A 20,693-nucleotide genomic window follows, 5' to 3' on the forward strand; every position below is an offset into this window, starting at 1 on the left:
CAACAAAGGAAAAAAGAGAAGAAACCTGGCGGGCGTTCCTGATGATTGTTAGACGTTCTAAAATACATGTTTTTATAGCAGACAGAACTTTTTCTGTGTCGTGCTTCCTCTGAATAACTGTCGAGGTGCTGGCTCGCTCATGAATATACAGTGATTTGTCGGGGAGATAAAATCATAAATAGATCTTCATTAAATCCAGGCCTGAATTTATTCATAGTGATGAGTCGCTGGGTCATAAATCTGTCGCTGCTGATCGACCTTTGGTGCAGTTTGTCCAAAATTTTGCATGAGAAAACAGAAACGATTCCATTTAAATTGGCTTCCTGCAGTGCACATTTTTAGGAGGGTGAATGTAAACATTATTCTGTCAGTTCTCATTCAGATGTTTTCCTTCTTCAGTCCAAAGCCATGCAGAGGTTAATTGACTTTGAATTCTCCATAGGGGTGTTATAGCGGGCTGCCCCAGGTAGCTGGGACGGGAGCTTGACCCGATTAGAATTTGTAAACAGCAATGATCAGAAGGGACAAAAATATGTGAGCTGTTTAGTTCTATAGTTCCCACATTTATATTGGTGTGTGCCGTTGCAGCCCATCGACTATGAAATGAGCCGAACGTACGTCCTGACGGTGGAGGCGAGGAACGAGGTTCCACTTGCCCGCGGCATCCACTCCCCGCGTCAGTCCACGGCCACCGTCTCCATCCGAGTCATCGACGTCAATGAGAGTCCCTACTTCGAGCCCAGCCCCAAACTCATCAAGCTGGAAGAGGGAATGCAGCCGGAGTCCATGCTGACCACTTACACCGCTCAGGATCCCGATCGCTACATGCAGCAGACCATCAGGTAATTTGTTTTACTGGATGAGCAAAAAAAAGGCAACTGACTGACTGAAATTTCACTCGAAAGAAACAGTGCCGACTCATCAATGTTGACTTTTGGCCTGACTTATTTGAGGTCAATCGCAGAGTGAACTGCAGGGCTTTTATTCGCCACTTTCTCCGCTCAAATGACAAGCGCATTTATTTCTTATTAAATAAAACCTGCTTTACATTTTTTATCTTCACAAGCTTCGCCTCCATCAGCCTCGGAGCGGTTCGATAGCGGGAGCTGACTTTGTAATTCCGCGGTTTGTCCTGCAAATTGGTTTTAGCTCTTGATAAGAGCGGGCAAGTCTGAGCTCCCAAATGATTCCGAGCCGATTAATTAAAATGCATGATGTCTGAAATATTCACTCGGCGTAAACAAATAAAAACGATTTCAGTACAAAGAGATGCCAATCAGAAAAGTGGGACTGGTTCAAAAACAAGCGTGGAGTTTGAATCCCACTCGCTAAGCACTCTCCTCTCAGGTATTCCAAGCTGTCCGACCCAGCCGGCTGGCTGAGGATTGACCCCAACACCGGCCGGATCACCACCATTGCCACCCTGGACAGAGAGTCGACATTCGTGAGGAACAGCCTGTACAACGCAACCTTCCTGGCGACTGATAACGGTGAGGGCTTCTTTGCTTTCTGAAAATGCTTCAGAAGTGTTGGACTAAATATAGTTATCCAAGCAGCATTTAGCGCTCGGCGTGCCATCGTGTTGCGTCAACAGTTTCTGTTACCTGATGCTTGTAAATGCTTGCTTGCACAAAACCAAAACGGAGATTTACTTCTCTTTTCTCTTTAAAAACGCTTGTGACGTGTGTGGAAAGTCTTGCTTGTCAGTGAGCTAACACTATGTAGCATTTTTCATCTTTGACATACAATAGTAGTGTAAATAATGTTGTGTACATCGGCACATTGAGTGAGTCCTGGCGCTCAGGTAGTGAAAATGCCGACTCTCAATGTTAATACATAAGAGTCGACCCACCTGTCGCTAGTGCTCACAAACCCATTAGCTTAAATGCACTAGCGACACACGCGCTGGAAAAACCTCCAGCTTCAATGACAACCTTCAAGGTCAAACTTGTCCCAGACAATCGGCACGTGGAAAACACTGACCACTCAGGGAAAAAGGTTAATGTGCCGGCAGCCCCAGAGCCATGCGGCGCGGGAATATAATCACCTTCTCCCTGTACTGGGGATTTGGCCCTGTTCAGGTCGGCCCCGCTCCGCGGAGCACGGCTCTGGCCGACGGCTTAAAACTTTACCATTAAAGAGGTTCTCTGCATTAATGGGTCAGGATTGGATGACTAGCTCCTTTGAGCGTGGTCGGAATGGCAAAAAAGCCTCTTAGCTGAGTGAATACAGAAGAAGCGCACTGTTTGTCTGCTTTAGTATTCCCACCCTGTGTCCTTCGTCAGGAAGACGCTGCTCGGGATTAGGCGCTCACAAACACACGATCCCAAGGTTCTGACGCCGCCTCGTTCTGTCTGCCTCCTCACTGGAGATGAGTTTCTTCGATCAATATGCATTTTGGTCGCCTCCTCTCTCTCACTACAGTAAATAGCTGTTTGCCTGAAACCAGACAAATAAACTTCATACTTTACTTTTCGCCGCATAATGACTTCAGAATCAAGATGACATTTTTCAAGGGAAATTGTTCCTCTCCGTATGTAAATTTGCCCCTCACCTCCTCATACATATGGATGACAGTCTGTGTTTTATGGCCCGTGCAGGTAACCCTCCAGCCAGCGGCACAGGAACGCTGCAGATCTATCTGCTGGATATCAACGACAACCCTCCCAGGGTGTCGCCTCAGGAGACGGAGATTTGCGAGAAGGCGGACCCCAACACCATCAACATCACCGCGGTGGACGGGGACCTGAACCCCAACGCGGGCCCGTTTGCCTTTGAGCTTGCCAAGCGGCCCGCGGACGTGAGGAGAAACTGGACCATCACAAGAATCAGCGGTGAGTGCAGCTCCTGCGACTCCTTAAAGCTGCTCAGTCGGCGTATTTACACACTTGAGTTGACGTGGTTTGTTTAATGCTCGTCCATTGTGAGGCACATTTGCCGGTGTAGCTTAATATCAGAAGAACAAACAATCCAAGTGCCTTTTGATAAGATACTTTTGTTTGCGGTGAATAAATGTCAACGCGACTTCATTTTCGGCGATAAAACAAGCTGCTGCATACGCACGGCTGAGACCTCGCACCAAGTACTGAGCCCTATCCAGCAGTTATTTAGTTTGTGAAGTTTAGTGAGTGAGTGCTGTTCTGTTTTGCGTTATATATATATATATATATATATATATAGCTTATTGGTGATGAGTTTACTTCCTTCCTTGGTTCCAAAAAGGTGACAATAAAATGAATTGAAAGGTTGGATAAGCGCTGTACAGCTTGATCACAGAAGGAAGGTGCTACATTTCTAGTCACCTTTATCGGGAATGCAAATGACTTTTAGCACTGTTAGAGCTGTGACTGTTGCAGTGCAGCGTGGGAAGTTACAAGTCAAGTTACGGACAGCGCTGTCCTTCACTGTCTTTATCTGTGTTCACTTTCTATCTGTGACTCTTCAAAGTCCATTGGACTTCAACCTATTTCTTTCAGCGCATGACCAAAGTTAGAAAACTACTGTTGGCGTAAACATATGTTGCTGCACCAACTCAACAGCGACTGAGACAGACATGTCAGTGACTGACTCTCACAGCGGAGTGCAGTTCAGACTCAAGTGTTTGGTTGAATTCAAAATCCCAATTTGCCTGGGTCATACATGTCGGCGTGGCCAAGCTGTGGCCTACAAGTAGGAAAACCTAAATCGTCCGAGCCGCAGTGAAGCATTGTGCGAAGTCCCTGCTGAAACTAGCTGACACATTTTGAGCCACTCAAAAGAGCTGCTGGCTTATTTTTGTTTTTTTGTTATCTCATATTTATTTATTTTTGGACATATAGTTTTGTTTTTGGAAACCGTTGCCATAAGATAGTGATATGTTTTTGTGCAATGACAATAAAGAAAGTCTAAGTCTAAGTTTGCGGTGTTTTTAACACTGTTATTAATTGTATCGATCGCTTCTGTGGCTTCAGCCTGAAAGTCGAACTAATACACTATAATGACGCTGAATGGATTACAGCAGCCGGGAATTCAGCCGAAACAGCATTATCGAAACATATTCAGCAGATTAAAAAGCTCTGGATCTAAATCCTGCCAGGATTAGGTTTGATGATGCAACAGCCAGGTAAGAGTTTATGATGCATATTGGTGGTAATGAGAGTTTAATCTCAGCATGAACATGTCCCATTCTGCGTTAATTTAATCCCAGCGATGAAGGCGCCACGTCATGTGCCTTTACCTAATATTTGGAAACTGTTTTGGCAGGCGACTACGCTCAGTTGAGCTTGAAGATCGGCTACCTTGAGAGCGGCATCTATACCATTCCCATCATCATCACCGACTCTGGCAACCTGCCCATGTCCAACACCTCCTACCTGCGCATCAAGGTGTGCCAGTGCGACATCAACGGCGACTGCACCGACCAGCAGCACATCATGGCCGCCAGCTTGGGAACAGGCGCCATCATCTCCATCCTCTTGTGCGTCATCATCCTCCTCAGTAAGTGTCTCAGATTTAAAACACAAACCGCTGTGCCGCCAGATTAGTGCGGGATTACCAAAATAAAATAGCTCTCTATCTGAAAAAAAAAAAAAAAAGCTGAGGCCAATCCGATTTGCGGGAAATGATGCCATCTATTATGTCGAGTAACGCAAGATCGCTCCCTCTCTGTCAGTTCTGGTGCTGATGTTCGTGGTGTGGATGAAGAGGCGCGATAAAGAGCGCCAGGCGAAGCAGCTCCTCATCGATCCCGAGGACGACGTGAGAGACAACATTCTCAAGTACGATGAGGAAGGCGGCGGAGAGGAGGATCAGGTGAGATTATGGTGACGTGCGCCGTTAAACAAACCCTGGGACACAATTGAAACAATGATATCTGGAGAGAGATGTGGTGAGATACAGACAACGATACTTGAACACACTTTATTTTAGTTTTGTCTTGAGTTCTCTCCTCTCCTGACTTTTATTTCACATGACTTTTATTCACGTTTCATTTTAGCAAAGCTATATAACAGGATAACTCATCATTGTCAGCGCTTTAGCTCCCACATGTGACTTGCTATGCTGCTATGCTATTTCACCCGTCTGCAAGTCTCCCCAAGGCAGACTGTTAAGGATGTCCAATGCACTCTGGGGGCGTTAAAAGCACTGTGACAGCACATACTTCCGCCAAGAAGCGAATTTCTTGTGACTATAAAAGCAACACACTTTCAATTCAAAAAAGGAACGTCCCTCATGGAAGAATTCGGTTGGCTCATGGCAATAGCCTAGTCTCTTGTACAGAACCCAAACCCAGGCCGAGGGGGCGAAGGCGCTACCCGTCATGCCGCCATTATGACTATAGGAACCATTGTACCAAATGGTCAAAATGGGGGCCTAGTTTGAAACAGGACAAGGCACGTTCCAGTGAATGACAGTTCATTCACTCCCAAATCCAGCTGTAACTTCAGAACACCACCCAAATGTTATCGTCCTTTCTTTGTCTCGTTTGCGACATTTCCTGAAACTTTTGTTTCAATACATTCAGAAGGTATTTTTCTGACAGACTCAACTGTCTTGCACAGGTGATCAGCATCAGACAGACCTCTGCTGATCGAGAGTTAAAACAACTACACTAAGAAAGGCTACAGAAGACGATGGAAACACAAATATACACATTCTGCTTTTCATGCATAACTCGTAATAACACAGAAACCCAGATGCACAGAATTATATACGGCTAAATATGGCCTCACTGAAAGTTTTGCTTTCACTCGTCAAACACACTCAGCAGCTGCAGACTTTATCGAGCCGCGGCGTGTTTGTGAATGTGTGTGTGTGGTCTCTAGCACAGAAGCAACCTCCGTATAATTGAAGCACCCCGACAAAGAGGACCACCTAGACTCATCCTGCAAGTGCACATTTGCTCGTACTGCTTTCTTCCTTCTCGAAATTACACCTCACAGGCTTTCACAAAGATGAGAACCTTATTGTGCCGAAAAAAAGTACAAATAAAACGGAGTGAGAAAAAAACAAAAATCCAATAACTGGAATCAATAAGGCACTTGTGATCCAGTTTGGTCTGTAAATATTGGAACCGTCTACTCAACTGGAACGGGGTCCTGCTTCACTGTGACGAATGAATCTTTACATCTCAGCAAAGTGATGGTGGATCTATATATATACGCAAATTCAATTGTCCTAACAACCCCTTGTTAGCAGAAGGGAATGGCTTCATATCAAAGGCAGGACGATGGAAAATGGGCTGTTTTCTTGCTGCCGGCGCTGGATCAGCTCTTGTAGCTTAGTGAAGAATAAACTGCGGACCCTGGGCTGACCTAGCGTGGAGCCGAATTAGCCCCTGGAACTTGGTAATGGATAAAGCCATGCAGTTTAGAGGCAGACATCTGCTGTGGCGCTGTAATGATGCTCTGTCTAAGGTAACAATATGACTGGGAGGCCATTACACATCTGCCACTCATTAGGAGGGAGGACGGGCGCACACTTGTGCATTCATAGCCTCGCCCTCACAATCCAAAGGCACAGACTCCTGCTCCAGAACTTGTTGAGAGGCAAACTGTTGCATGTTTCGTGACACAAACCAGCCGGAGCGGCAATTTATCGAGAGCGAACAAGCTTCCATTTTGAGCGGGAGAAGGCAGGGCGCCAGCAGAAAATGGCCTTGTCGGCTGAATTGAGGGGAGTCGGGTAAAAAATGGACCTGACTCATTCGGCAACGTGGTCTTTATAATGCCCACCTCTGTTCTCCCTATCTCCCGCTGGGGAGGAAATTGAAGTGTCAGACCATTTGGTGCTCTCAGTGTATATGATTTTAGTTGCCATTGCACCGTGTGCGAGGGCCGGCGAAGAGCTCATTTCATCAAAAGGCAGACAGCTAACCAGGCGGAGATCGGCAGATGCTGTACGCAAGATATAAAAAGAAAATTGAAGGGAAGCGGCGCACACATTGGTGTCTAAAAAACAGGCTGTTTTTTTTAGGTTGATGAGCCCATGGACCTGTGTGTGTTGTGTTGGTGTTTTGTCCCAGTGACTCAAAACATAACGGAGCATGAAGCCTGCAACGATTCTGTTCTCCCTTTTATACACTTGCTGTTAAGTGACCCCTGAAGCTGGCTGAGTCTTGGTTCTAGCAGGATTCTAGGGCTGGGATTCTGAAGTATAAAAACCCTTGAACCGGACTTGGTTGCACCAAGGTGTGGAGTAATAATAAATATGATTCCCTTATCCATCCTTTAAATCAAATATGTGTCCCACCACTTTGCTCTCAGAGTTACGCCCGTTCTTTAAAGGGTATTCCAGCCTGTCATTAATATTAGCATGGTTAAGTCACTTAAATACTGTATGATGGTAAGTGTGTTCGGTCTGGATCAGCAGAATGTGGGTCACTCTGGCCTGAGGCGGCTCATTCACCGGCCCATGAAAGCGGAGAATTCCCAGAAGGGGGACGGAGATGTCATTAGCCCTTCCTGCTCAGTTCAGCCTGTACACATCGCCGTTGCCGGTCTCGTCCACACCCGCTGGTGGGTGACCTCAAAGAAAGGTCAAAGCAGGAGTTACACATAAATGGACCGAAGATGATGGATGACGTTATTGTGCGATCTGTTTTCATCCGGCGCGCCGCAGGGTTGCTGTCATGCCCCGTGGAATCCAGTGCGACGATTAGATTCCGTCCAAGGAAAATCAATCGCAGAATTAGTGGTTAACACTTGTCAGAAACGTCGAGTGGGAAGCTCCTGTCCAAAGAGAGTCGGACTTCTACTTAAAGATATCATATTTGAGCTATAATAATCTCTCATTGTATAGTACTCAAAAGTGATCTGAGAAAAAAAAGTGAACTGGCTTTATTAGTTTTATGTTTCCGCAATGACTTGGCTTGTTAGCGCAATATCTCCATGTCACTGTCTGGGTTTCCTTTTAAATCGTGCTGCTATTCAGGCTTTCTTCATTGTAGCTTCACAGTTTTAGTCATGATAGGGTCGTGGTCTGCTCTTTTTTTTTTCAACATAAACTCAAAATTGAGACGCATCTTGCTCATTAAAATGTTAGATGACGCTGCTTTACGACGCAGCTCAGGATGGAGCCCGACTCGAGTTAGTTTTTGTGCGCATGAGCAAATAAAAACAAGTTATTCGGGTCAATTATCTTTTCTACAAACACAAACATATATCTACGCCTGCATCCGTCGACAGCCATTTATTAGGCGCTGTTGCAGGCACAAACAGTCACTCATTGTTATCCGCACGAAGGCCAGAAATACATCACTTTTATTCCTGATTTGATGTTTTGAAAGGCTTTCTGCGCCCGCTTTATTTTCTTGATTTGGCCTTGTGGATGTTTACTTCAAATGCGGCTCTCCAGCTTAGTTTTTAAAGCCGCGTCGCCAGTTTCACTCTCCTTCTTCGCCTGAGTGCGTTGGACTCTCACAATGTCAAGGATCGTACGATACAGACTCAGACCGAACATGGCCTGTACCAGTGATGGTGTTGAATTAAGACGCTGGATTACAGGTTCATTTTGCTGATGATTTATGGCAGTGACGCACAGCAGACTTGAATTAGCAGTTTAAAAGGTCCACTTTCTTTCTCTACTTCCAGGCGTCACTTTATTTTGATGTTTATTTTTACATCAGAGAGTCTGTTGCCTAAATATGTCTGTGCGAAAACAACCTTGAAAGGGGGGGGGTATTAGAGATGGACGGATTAAAGCGTTTCTACTAAAGAGGGACAATCCTTCGTGCGTGCTCATGAAGAAATCAAACACCGGTGACTTTCTCTTATCACGTGCGCAGCCGCCGTGACGGGAACCGCATCTATTTTGTCCTCTCTTCCTCCTTTGGCGCCAATGACTTTGCACAAACCACCACGAGTCGTTGGCGTTGCCGTGGTAATGTTAATAGGATTAGCGCGGGCTTATGCATATGCACCGTCCCATGTCTGGGCATCAATTAAAGCCAAACAGTTTCCTGCACATCCAAGCGCAGACTCGGCTCGGACCCCCTCAGCGTCGTCTCTTTGAACGCTTCAAACTGTCCCTGGGCTCGATCTTCACAAGGCCAGATTAAAGTTGCCTGGCTGCAAAGTAAAAATCACCCCGTCTCCTCAGATGAACTGTGTTGCATTTGTTGTCGCTAAACATGACCCCTGACTCAAGTTTCCTCCCGCCGTCTGTGTGCTCACAAGGATTACGACCTGAGTCAGCTCCAGCAGCCGGACACGTTAGAGCCTGATGCCATCAAGCCGGTGGGGATCCGGCGTCTAGACGAGAGACCCCTCCACCCCGAACCTCAGTATCCCATGAGGTCAGCAGCACCCCACCCTGGAGACATCGGAGACTTCATCAACGAGGTAAAAGCAACACCAAAAACACATTTATGATGCCGATAAATCCTGTAAATGACTCCGAACAGCCTCATGCTGCGTGTTGAACTCATCTAAATGAATGAATCTTTTGCTGTTATGAGTCATTTAACCATGGATGGTTGTGACTCCGGGGAACCACATTCTTGTTTCTTATGTACACATGTACAAAAACCTGGTAAATAAAATTATGTATAGAATGAAACATATATATATATATATATATATATATATATATAGTTCATTTTGCATCAGTTTGACAACAGCACAATAAATCACGATGGTGTCTATATTCAAGTTTTTATATCACCTTATTTAAGCTAAAACTCTTTTAATGTCTTGAAAATATTTGTGTAAGAATTTCAATTTTTAAAAGAATTTCAAGTCCATTCAGAGTAGTGGAAACTCTGGCCATTGTGTAGCAAAAACAAAAGCAAACAGAAGCTTTTGTTTGCTTTTGTTCAGGAATATATATATATATATATATATATATATATATATATATATATATATATATATATATATATAGGTCATGGTGTTGAATACATTGCCTTGTCTTATCTGTAGCAGGAAAAGCACACAACGCTCTTGAGATTTAATTGTTTTTCTCCTCACTTTCCGTCAAACTAAGGTTATTGATGTGTCAGAACGAAATGGTAGATGTGAGACACGTCGGCTTTCTATTGGAGTGCAGCGTTCTGAGTGGCCTCGTTTGCCTGAGGCCATCATTGACTCCAGCATGAAGGGAGAATGTAAAATGAAAAGAGCAGTCATGTATTTTTCACAAGCTCCAACAGACAGGAGTTTCGCAGCATTACAAATGGACTTCGCTGCCAGTTTTTGGACGGCGCCCATGTTTTTAGATTAGAACCTGCTCCGCTCCCTGACCGTCTGTCTCTCCCGTTACCCGGCCATGACTCAATTACACCGGCCACGTGTCATGAATGTGATATAAAAGCAATAGTCTTCAGTGGCTCCGCCAGGAAATCGCCAGCGATACGTCGGAGACGCAGTCGATTCACACTGTGCTTTATTCAAAACGGTTGCCATGTACAGCGAAAATCTCCTGTTAAATATTTCAGAATGCACTTTGGCTGGAAAAACATGGCGTGGACTTCAGTGGAAGTGATTGACGCTTTCTTGATCATGAGGTGTAGCGCCGCCTATTGACCTGCTGCCACTCCAATTCAACCATTATTTGTCACTCAGACTTGTTGGTTCAAAGCTCGGAGGCTTGAAATGAAGCGACTGAATGAAAGGGAAGCCATTTCTGCTCCTGAACAAGTTATTTTTGTCGTTTTAATGGGTTCAGTTTTAAAGAAATTGATGAAAACATATTTCATTATGAAGACACTTGAATGGCAGTGGTGGGAAACTTCGCCGCTAAACCATTCTGTGAAATGCACCAAAAGAAACTCCGTTTTTTTCTCTTCATCCTGCAAGTTTTGCAAACAGAGCGTGCATTTACCAAGATGTTCCTCACTGCACGTCCAGACAAGGCACGTCGCTGTTGTATTTTGACTTGGGTAACTGTGAGTGAGGTCACTGTTACTGCCCACTTCCGATGTCACTGGATCCCAGCATATGCCATCAAAAGGAGGCAGTGAATGGCTCTTCTTGAGGCGCTAAAGTGTTAGCTTCCATAATATTTTATTTTCATCGCGTTTTTAGGTGAAAATGGAAAATGCTTTTCAATCCAAATGTGATCCGAATTTTGTCCCACATGATTGAAGCTAAACTGTCTGTATTGTGTCGAAGGCACGAACGGTTACCGTAGCAAGGGATTATTGGATGCGAAAACAGCGATCCCATGAGTCTGGCCGGCCTCTTTCAGTTCTAATCGCAGCATTAAACATAGTTTAGTTTGACAAAAAAACAGATGTTGTTGTCGATTCAGATGCTGCTAGCCTATTGCTAGCTTCAGCACATTAGATTTTCTCGTAAATAGATAATGTGGCTCACTCATCATCGCCTCTGTCTGTTCGTCTGCTCTTGTCCAAGTTGCCTGGTCTAGATGTGACTCTCCTTAAAGCTTAGCTTGTAATCGGACATGTGATAAGCGCAGGGAAGACTTGGGTGGGCACTTGTGGGGGGAGGTGAGGGTCTCCATCCGTCAGCCTGATAAGGATTTAATAAAATTAGCGGGGCCAAGTCAGTCTCTGCGGCTTGAGTGTAAGTACTATGACCTCAGTGGGACATGAGCTGGGGTGCAGGGGAGGGTGGGGAGGGATGAGGGGGCAGTGCATTAACATCTAAATGCCACAAACACTGCGACGGACGCAACACTGAAGTCATGGTTCTGAACAGTCTCTTGTCATGGTGACTCCACCAGCCAGCAATCTCACCACCAGTTGCGAGTCTGTGCCGAGCAGCAGCTGACGTGGCTGTAATGGAATTAGGGGTCTGCGTTCTGTGAGTCGACTATGAAACTGCCAATGGAGCCCCACCTTTAAAAGGACGCCGGCGTTTCGCCGAAAGCAATTATGGCTTTTTACTGCGATAAATGATCCATCTGTCACATTTCCCCCCGAATTATCGGCACCAGCCCCGAGCGACAAAAGCTTTTAATGACGACAAAGAGCGAAGTAAAACAATTTTTTCATCAATCTGACGTCCTCAGTTAATGTCGGAGTCTGAGTTAGCTGTGGCAAACTCATCCAGTCTCTCGGGTGCAGTTAAGGAACCAGGCTGGAGATCAATATGGACTCGTAAGGGCCTCTCAAGAAGCTGTCAGGATTTCTGGGAATGTCGAGTGCATCCTTGAAAAAGTGACCCGCCTCTTCCGCCCCCTGTCGCCGGCTGAGACACCGGCGTCACCTGATGTTACAACGTTGTGTTGCTCAAGACTTCAAGGGGTTTGAGATAAAAACCAGGGATTTTGGGGGGTACCCACCAAGACAAGTCAAAAATGAGGACTCCCTGAGGCTTTGATTTGACTTTGGACCAGCATCAGGACTAAGGTTCTAGAGGGAAAGAGTCAGATAGGACAAGTGGTTTTAAGACCCTTATGGGAATCTTGAAAAGGTTTAAAGGTACAAATCTTCAGCGTTTCGGGGCTTTCAATTGTGGGGCCACTTTTCAAGGATGATTATATTTTAGATACCTCCAGAACATCCAGTCAGCTAGACCCCACTGACTGTAAGGAATCCCAAATACAGTGTAGCTTGCTGCCTGGTATGTGGATTGGGAAGTGTCTGAAGTGAAGAAATGGCGCCGCGAGAAGGATCCAAAAAGGATGTATTTCAAGAGTGCCGCGAGGATCTGGACTCTAGGAAGAGATGACTGAAGTGATCATCCTCCCGGGTTAATCCCCCCCGGCTCAGAAGCACGACAAGAAGAAACCAAACTCGTAGTAACCTCGCACACCAGCGTTTCATTAATCCCAACAAAACCTGAACACGGGTTTGAAGAGGCCACCGGCTGGTATGGGGATGGATTAGCTTTTTCTTGCGCGGCGGCGGAGTGAGCCGGGGGCGGGGGGTGTTCCTTGATGTGCCTCCCACCTGACTGCGTCCTGCTAATCTTCTCATCTGAACGTGCCGTTGTGTTCTCCTTTCCAGGGACTGAAGGCGGCAGACAACGACCCCACCGCTCCCCCCTACGACTCCCTGCTAGTGTTCGACTACGAGGGCAGCGGCTCCACCGCCGGCTCCCTCAGCTCCCTCAACTCCTCCAGCAGCGGGGGCGACCAGGACTACGATTACCTCAACGACTGGGGCCCTCGCTTCAGAAAACTGGCGGACATGTACGGCGGAAGCGATGACTAAGACACACACTCGCCCGAAGGGAAGCCTTTCCCGCGAGAGGACATGGACTGCAGAGGAAGAGAGACAGAACTGTGACAGAAAAGAAAATACAGATTTGATTCAAATTTTTTTTTTCCCTGAAAATCTAGGCTTATTGTTGTAGTCTTCGCTTACATATGCTTGTTGAAAGCTTAGGCATCGACTCCTGAAGTGGAGCGGAGGACACCCGGTGGACTGTCACACCGCTGGACTGTTGGTAATGAATGCGCTCAGTTACACTTGAATTTCACAGTACAGAAGCACTGGGATATAATGTGCCTTTTTGTACATTTTTTTGGATCTAAATGATTAGTTTTATGTTCAAGGCTTTAACGGTACTGACTTTTTTTTGGAGTGATTTCAGACATGTTACACTCTGGTATGCTTCTACGCGCTTTTCTTTTTCCTCGTTTGGTTCCACGACGCTCCTTTTTGTCGGTTATTTAACAAGAAAGATGAAGGACCATCAGATCATTGGGATGGAATTCAGAGCACTGTACAGAATGCTAGTCTGTTCACACCGAAAATATGCAGCTGGTTGCAACTAAAGGGAGTTCTGAATCATATTTTGTAGCAGGTTATTTTCTTTTTTTTTTTTCCCCTGAAGTGATGTAGTATTTTATGAAATGTACACTTCATTTGCCTTAGTCATCATCTGATATTTTTCGAACTCACTGTAAAAAGTTGTGTGTACATAATGTTTTTATTATTTTTTTTCTTCCTTTTTTTGTTTCTTTTGATGTAGTATATGAAGTGCAAAAAGTTCCAAACTTGTAAATGTATAATTTGGATGGCAAATTCTAATTTTTTTTGCATGTTTTTAATCTTTTCAGGACGACAAAAAAAAAAAAATCTGAAGTTGTTTCCCAAATTTATTTACTAAGTGAAAAAAAAAATTCTGGGTGACATTAAATGTGTACAAGTTTTTTTTTCTAATAAAAAATGAAAATGATAAAAATGGAAAAATAGTGATCTTGTCAGCACAACTGTTGGATTTGTACCAAAAAGGGAGGGGGGAGGGGGGGTTACGTTGCATCACAGTATGAGGAGGGGGGGGTTTGGAATTCACCGTGTGTTCACTGGAGGACTAATGGTCCATCTCTGACCCCAACTATTCAAATAAAATTTTGGAGCTAAAACCAGAGGGTTTGTTTGCGAGTTGTTTGTCTGATCACCGCGGGGTAAGGTACTTGTTGTCCGCGCCTCTAAAGCGCGAGCTGCCCACGGCTCCGTTTATGCACGGCCCAATATATATTCTGCGGACGAATGAACATCGGCGTCTTAATTCCCAGGTGGGAACAAAATCACCGGATTTTGCCTTCAGCGAATTATGCTCAACCACAGAATTGTTATGGAATCGGAATAGAAATCTGAGCGGAACCGCTTGCTTTCATCGGAAGAGCTTCGACTGTTGCAGTGCATCATGGCACTGTACAGTAAAGTGATAAATGAAATTGTGTTGCATGATTGTCACGTTCCACTCCTCTTCCCTCGGAAGTAATTCTTTCTGAAGTACTTCCTGTTAAGGCTTCCAAAAGGTGGGTCCTTTCTCGGTGTGTTGGGTTTGAAACATGAGGCGAGTATAAATAAATACATTATATTTATATTTAGCCTAAAAATGTGATAGAAATACAAAGATTGTATATATATATATATGTATTTATATCATATTTTTAGGCTACACAATTCTAATTTTGAAGACAAAAAAAATAAGTAAAATTGAACCTAAATGATGTTGTGTAATTGTTGTCAAAACATAAAAGATATATATCATGGACACATCAGTGGAAGCACCATCTGCTGAAGGGCACTACACCAAATTCAACCATCTCAGTCAAATGTATTAATAATATATTAATAAATTATTGTATTGAATTTTTTTTTTTTTTGTACTTTGTTGATGCCGATTTTGTTTATTATTTTTTTACTTCACAATTGTGAAAACAAAGACGTGGTTTCCGGATGAAATGCTGTTTGTAGTAATACATAGAGTAGTAACTTCTTTTGAGACCCAAGAAAACAACTGACAAACCTTTGTTGGTAAAAAGTTCAGAAGTATCATTGTTATAAGAAGCTAAGTCATACTGCAAGGTGACGTCACCAAGTCTGACAAAGGATTCATATGAGCCATATGAACTAAATATTATAAACATACTTTCATATTTTAAACAAAATGTTTCCCATCATTTTCTCTTTTCAAAATTTTATTATCTGAATAAAGCTGCCCTTTTTTCTCCTGGTTTTCAAACCAATATTATTTTGAATAAAGCAAAAACATGAGAAAAAAAAGTTCTTTGGTGACTGAATAAAAACATTCATTCAAATCCAAGTAGCGTGACCATGCCACTGTCGCCCAGCTTCACGATGCGTTCAAGGCTCGACTGCTTTCTGCAGACTTGTCATGAATCATTGCTGAGTTCACTTGATACTTTTGAAGAGCAGTTTAGTCATGTTTTGTGGTGCACTTGTGCAAGTCATCGACTCTTGTTGAGAGTTTGGGCAGAATAAAGGAACGCCCACGCAGGTCCATTGGACTGGAGGCCAGAAGGTCAAAGACACCATGAAGCACTCGCCGATCGTCTTCTCATGTCGGGGTCAAGTGCTGGTGGAAATGTTCCTCCTGGGCGCCACCTGCCTGCTCACTGTGGACTACAGTCGGTCAGCGCTTGACCTTAAAATGACCAGGCCGCCGTCTCCTGGGACGGGCAGGAGGATGACAGCGACACTGAGTGTGTGTGTGGTTCAGAGAGGAGGACCTGCCCTGCACTTCCTGAGTTCAGTTTCTGTCCTCTCAGGAGCTCCCAGGTCCCAGTCACACTGAGAGTGACTCAGCTCATCTGCTGGTGACTTTTGTGGGTCGCATTTATGAAGCAGAACAACACATTTTGTGTTCTCACATGGAAACTGTTACATGGACCCGGTGCACGTCCCTGCTGATCAAGACCCTTCTGGAGTTCAAGTCTTTGTTTTTCAGCTCAATCTGAGTCTGTTCTTGAATTACTGTCCTCCATCGATCCAAACAGTGACATATTATATTCATAAAAACAATATAAAGTAATTGAATCTAATCTAAAATGGTCCCCGCACCATGTGGACTCCCCTCCTCTTCCTGTCAAGGTGCGGCCCGGGGACCAAATGTGGCCCTTTGCCTGCTTTTCTGCGGCCCTCATGACAAAAACTGCCAAAGAAATTCACCATTCTTCATGGTTTTAATTCTAAACAAAACTATTTCAGTTCTATATATTTGTCTCCCAAATTTTCTTCTCTTTATATTACATGTCCTTAAAGAGTCCTGCTTATTTTAGCAGTATGGCTTCTTCCTAAAAAAAAAAAACAAATTATTAACAGAAAGTGAAAAATAAATGTAGCTGTATTTTGTATTGATAATATTTTGATAACATGGATATAAAATTATACAAAGTGGAATAAAAAAACATGTAGCTTTACTCGAGTCTGCCTTGTTCGAGTTAAGAGGGTTTTAGAACCAGCAGACCCCAAGCAGATGGTCAGATCTTCTTTGGACCATGATGAGTCATGTGTGGGAGGAGTTAAGTGGAGAAACAGAGTCGACTTCCCTCGAGCAGGATGAGGCTCTGTCACCAGGTTTTTATAGTTGCAATACACCCAAGGATCATGGTTTAGCAACCTGGTTTACCAGGGCTCTGGCGGGTCCAGACCAAGCTGCCACAGCATGTATGGTCGACCCCCCAGCCAGCCGGATTCATGCTTAATCCTCCATCACATGAAACACCAGACATATTTTACACTGTTCTTCACTGACTCAAGTCCGTCATGAAGTCACAAGCAACTTTATAATCCTACCCTCACTCACATTAATGCTAGATATTAACGTTTTAACATTGAAATTTACACCTAAAACAAGACAACAAAAAATATCAACATGTATTTAAAGAATAATAGAAGCCAATAATAAACATTTCAGGTCAATAATAAACATTTAAAGGGCAGGTCACAGACCTCTCGTGGTTAAACGTCTGATCGTGATCACATGATACTGGCTCATTCATAGTGAGATAAAATAAATTTAAAAAGTATAAAAAAAAGTAAGAAAAAATAAATAAATAAAAAGTAAATAAACTAACTCGCCGAGACACGGAAGGTCACATGCTTCGCGTCAACCAATCAGCGGCCGGCTCGCGCGTCTCGCGGGGCACGCACGGTGAGTATTAGCGTTCTAGCATAACAAAATAGAAACTGGCGTGAAACTGAACGTTTATGTCGAGTTTTTGTTTTTCAGTTGCTTGGAATGAAACGCACAAAGCGCGCATCTTCGTGGAAAACACGGATAAGAAGACGTGCGACACCACGAACATGTCGAACGTTATGGAAAAAGCCGGGAGGTAAGAATTCATATTAGCTTGAGTGTAGTTTATCCCACTGTTTATCCGACTTTATTAAGGCAGTTCATTTTGAATGTGGTGGCTTTAGCATGTTTGCAATGCTGTGACGTCATTGCATATCATTCCGGGACCCTCTTGCGTCATTGTCGTGTCTGAGACCTTAAAGAACTCATAAAACGGTCATTAATCTACGGAGCCCTGGAAGTGACATGCATGTGTTTATTTTTGTTGCCCGAGATAACTGTTATCTCGAGACAATGCGTATCTCGAGATAACAGTTATCTCAAGATACAATGACACATCTCGCTGCGCATGCGTAGCTGCCTCTCTGGCGAAGCATTTTGCACACGTCCTCCTGGAACCACTATGTCTCCCATGGCTTCGTAACTGCTCACCAACGTTGTCAGTCACTGTCTGCCAGTCTGTGCGCTTTTAACACTCTGATCAAGTGCCTTCCTCTCAAAATAATACCATATGTGGCTAAGCTATACATATTACGCGTCCCTGGAAGCGACATGAATGACTTTATTTATGTCGAGATAAAACTTATGTCGAGATACAAATAATCTCGAGATAACAGTTATCTCGGGATAAAAAAAAATAAAGTCATGCATGTCGCTTCCAGGGACGCGTAATATGTATAGCTTAGCCACATATGTTATTATTTTGAGAGGAAGGCGCTTGATCAGAGTGTTAAAAGACTTTGCCGTCGGCAATATTCTGACTTGCAGACAGTGAATGACAACGTTCGAACGACGAACAGTTACGAAGCCATGGGAGACATAGTGGTGACAGGAAGTAATCGTTTCTTGAGATAAAAATGATCTCAAGATAACTGTTATCTCCAGCTAAAAGAAAAATAAAGTCATGCATGTCACATCCAAAAAAATGAACACACGCATGTCACTTCCAGGGCTCCGGATTCATCTTATGTTACAGAAACAGAACTTAAAAAGAGGTAAACAAGCTACAATTGAAATGTGTTTATTTTTTGAAGACAACAACACAAACTTATTTTTTGTTTTATTTTGTTCGATATTGAACAATAGAAATAGTGTAGAGTACAAGTGCTGTATTTCATTGGAAGTCATATCAGATCATTTCCCAGACACTGTACTGGTGTGGATGTTCTTGAGAAGCTGACAGTGGAGGCTTTTGTTTCCAGATACTGAGGTGTGAATTTGTCAGCTGGGAAAAAGGCCTTCTTCATTCTAGTTGACATTAACTCCAGTTATTTTTACGGAAGTTTTGCTCCGGCTTTTTCTGTCTCTTCTTTAGTTCTGGCTTGCTGCGTCTCTTTGTTTCTGCTTTTTAACTGGAAGTCTAGTTGAACCCAGTCTCCTCATGAATCAGGCACAGATGTGGTTAATGACTCTGAAGGGCTTCTTTAAAATGTTTTTATGACTTATGTGCTCAAAGTTGAAAACTGTGCTGCAAAGCACGCAATAACTCCAACGATATTGTGCGCAGTTAAAGGACAGTTGGACAGTTTTGCTGAATGTGCAACATTTTATAGCAGCGTGTGGAGCTGGTGTGATCCGAGCTCATTCGTCTCTGGCATAAATGTTTCATTATTTTTTAGTTCTCATGAAACATTTAATGATTTACCAGACCTTATTCTTTAGAAACGTGAGAGCAGCTTTAGCTTAAATGCGTGCCACATCTTCATGGTGGCAGTGAAGTGACAGTAGCTGTGTTTTGATCTGGAGTTTGCCCATCGATCGTCTTGAGCTCCAGATTGGAATATGTCAGGAATTCATGAAGCCACTTAGTCTCTGACCCCGTCGACTTCCAGAAGCTAAACAAGATTTAGACCTGTTGTCGACCGATTTAGCTACCACCCCAAACTTTGTGGTTTGAATCTCCGCCGTGAACAGTACTTGGATGTTGGTTATTTCACCCAGATCCAGCTCTGTTTTCACCCGCTGCTTCTGAGCGCAGGTCTCTATATGACGCCATCTCCCCTCAAATTTTACTGACCAAAGTAGTTCTTCCACTGTACTGAGTAGATGTTCCTCTCTCCACCGCTGCCTCGAACCCCAACTTCCAGGGAAAGTCTCCAGCCCCCTGCGATGAAAGTGAACGTATGAATGAGCAATGTCTTGACCTACAAGACTTACAACAGCGGAAAAGATTTTCTCGAGCCTCTCGACTATTAATAACGATACAAGTCAGCAGCTTTATTTTATGTATGCATTTATTTTTGAGGTGCTCACGCACACACATCCGTTTGTATCTCTGTCCTTGTGGGGACCTCTCATTGACAATAATGCTTTCCCAAGCCTCTCACCGGAACCAAATGGTTACCCTTAACCAGGAACCAAAGTTAAACCCAATAATAACAACAGTTTAAAAAAATACACAGACACACACACACACACACACACACACACACACATATATATATATATATATATATATATATATATATTGTCTGTATATATATATACAGCCTGCTCAACTTACGTCCAACTGTACTTACGACCACGGCCAGCAGATGCTCATTTTTTTTATTCAATGTCTGGCACCGCAGCACGTTGCAGCCTGGCATCGCGACGGTCATAAGTCGGTTGTCACCTGTGTGTGTGCATATATATATATATATATATATATATATGTATATATATATATACATTTAAAATTGAGGTTTGAAGTTGCAGCAAATGTCCTCACAAGTAGGTGTGTTTCCAAGAGTTGGTCTGCACAGGGAAAGCTATACAAGTACACACACACAGCAAAGTCATTCATGAATAATCCGTGCTCATGAAATTGTTTTTGATGCTATTTTTAGTGGCAGTAATATTGTGCTACTGCTGCAGTATCGGTGTACAGTGCAACACTATCTGGGGATAGGTCAGTGCAAAATCAATAATAGGATTAGTCAAATGAATGGCCTTAATAACGCATAACTAGCCGACTATTGGAATAGTCATGAGTTGCCAGCCTTCACAGACAAAAAGACTACATTTTCAGACCAAAATAAAGGAAATAAAATGTGACTCCTGTCTTTTTACAGCAGAGCGCTGGGCTCTATTGGGTCCGGTTCTCTGCCTCTGCAATATTGTCATCTCGATGTTGAGATTGCTACAACAGGGTCATATCCTGCCCGCTATTTTCTGCCGCCCCCCCAGCAGCAAGAAAGAACTTACATCCTGCGACTGCACTTCAATTTCACAACATGGATTATCCCCGAAGGAAGAGCGCTCAGGACATAA

At 43.8% G+C, this 20,693-nt stretch overlaps 1 protein-coding gene and 1 long non-coding RNA gene across 3 annotated transcripts in view; both read left to right on the plus strand.

The window, feature by feature from the left end:
- cdh2 (cadherin 2, type 1, N-cadherin (neuronal)) overlaps positions 1 to 13,534 on the plus strand; it is a 60,928-nt gene extending 47,394 nt beyond the window's left edge. Inside the window, exons 10-16 of the mRNA XM_053884450.1 lie at positions 589 to 842; positions 1,348 to 1,490; positions 2,601 to 2,834; positions 4,243 to 4,476; positions 4,652 to 4,791; positions 9,156 to 9,320; positions 12,893 to 13,534. Coding sequence (XP_053740425.1) covers positions 589 to 842; positions 1,348 to 1,490; positions 2,601 to 2,834; positions 4,243 to 4,476; positions 4,652 to 4,791; positions 9,156 to 9,320; positions 12,893 to 13,099 — 1,377 coding nt within the window. The 3' untranslated portion in view covers positions 13,100 to 13,534. The remainder of the gene's footprint in view (positions 1 to 588; positions 843 to 1,347; positions 1,491 to 2,600; positions 2,835 to 4,242; positions 4,477 to 4,651; positions 4,792 to 9,155; positions 9,321 to 12,892) is intronic.
- A 3,747-nt stretch (positions 13,535 to 17,281) lies between these two features.
- Positions 17,282 to 20,693, plus strand: part of LOC128770054 (uncharacterized) — a 47,876-nt gene continuing 44,464 nt past the window's right edge. For both annotated transcript variants that reach the window (XR_008416450.1, XR_008416451.1), the window contains exon 1: positions 17,282 to 17,478. This is a non-coding gene — a long non-coding RNA (uncharacterized LOC128770054). The remainder of the gene's footprint in view (positions 17,479 to 20,693) is intronic.

The sequence above is a fragment of the Synchiropus splendidus genome, chromosome 13 (assembly GCF_027744825.2).
Source record: "Synchiropus splendidus isolate RoL2022-P1 chromosome 13, RoL_Sspl_1.0, whole genome shotgun sequence".
Taxonomy (NCBI): domain Eukaryota; kingdom Metazoa; phylum Chordata; class Actinopteri; order Syngnathiformes; family Callionymidae; genus Synchiropus; species Synchiropus splendidus.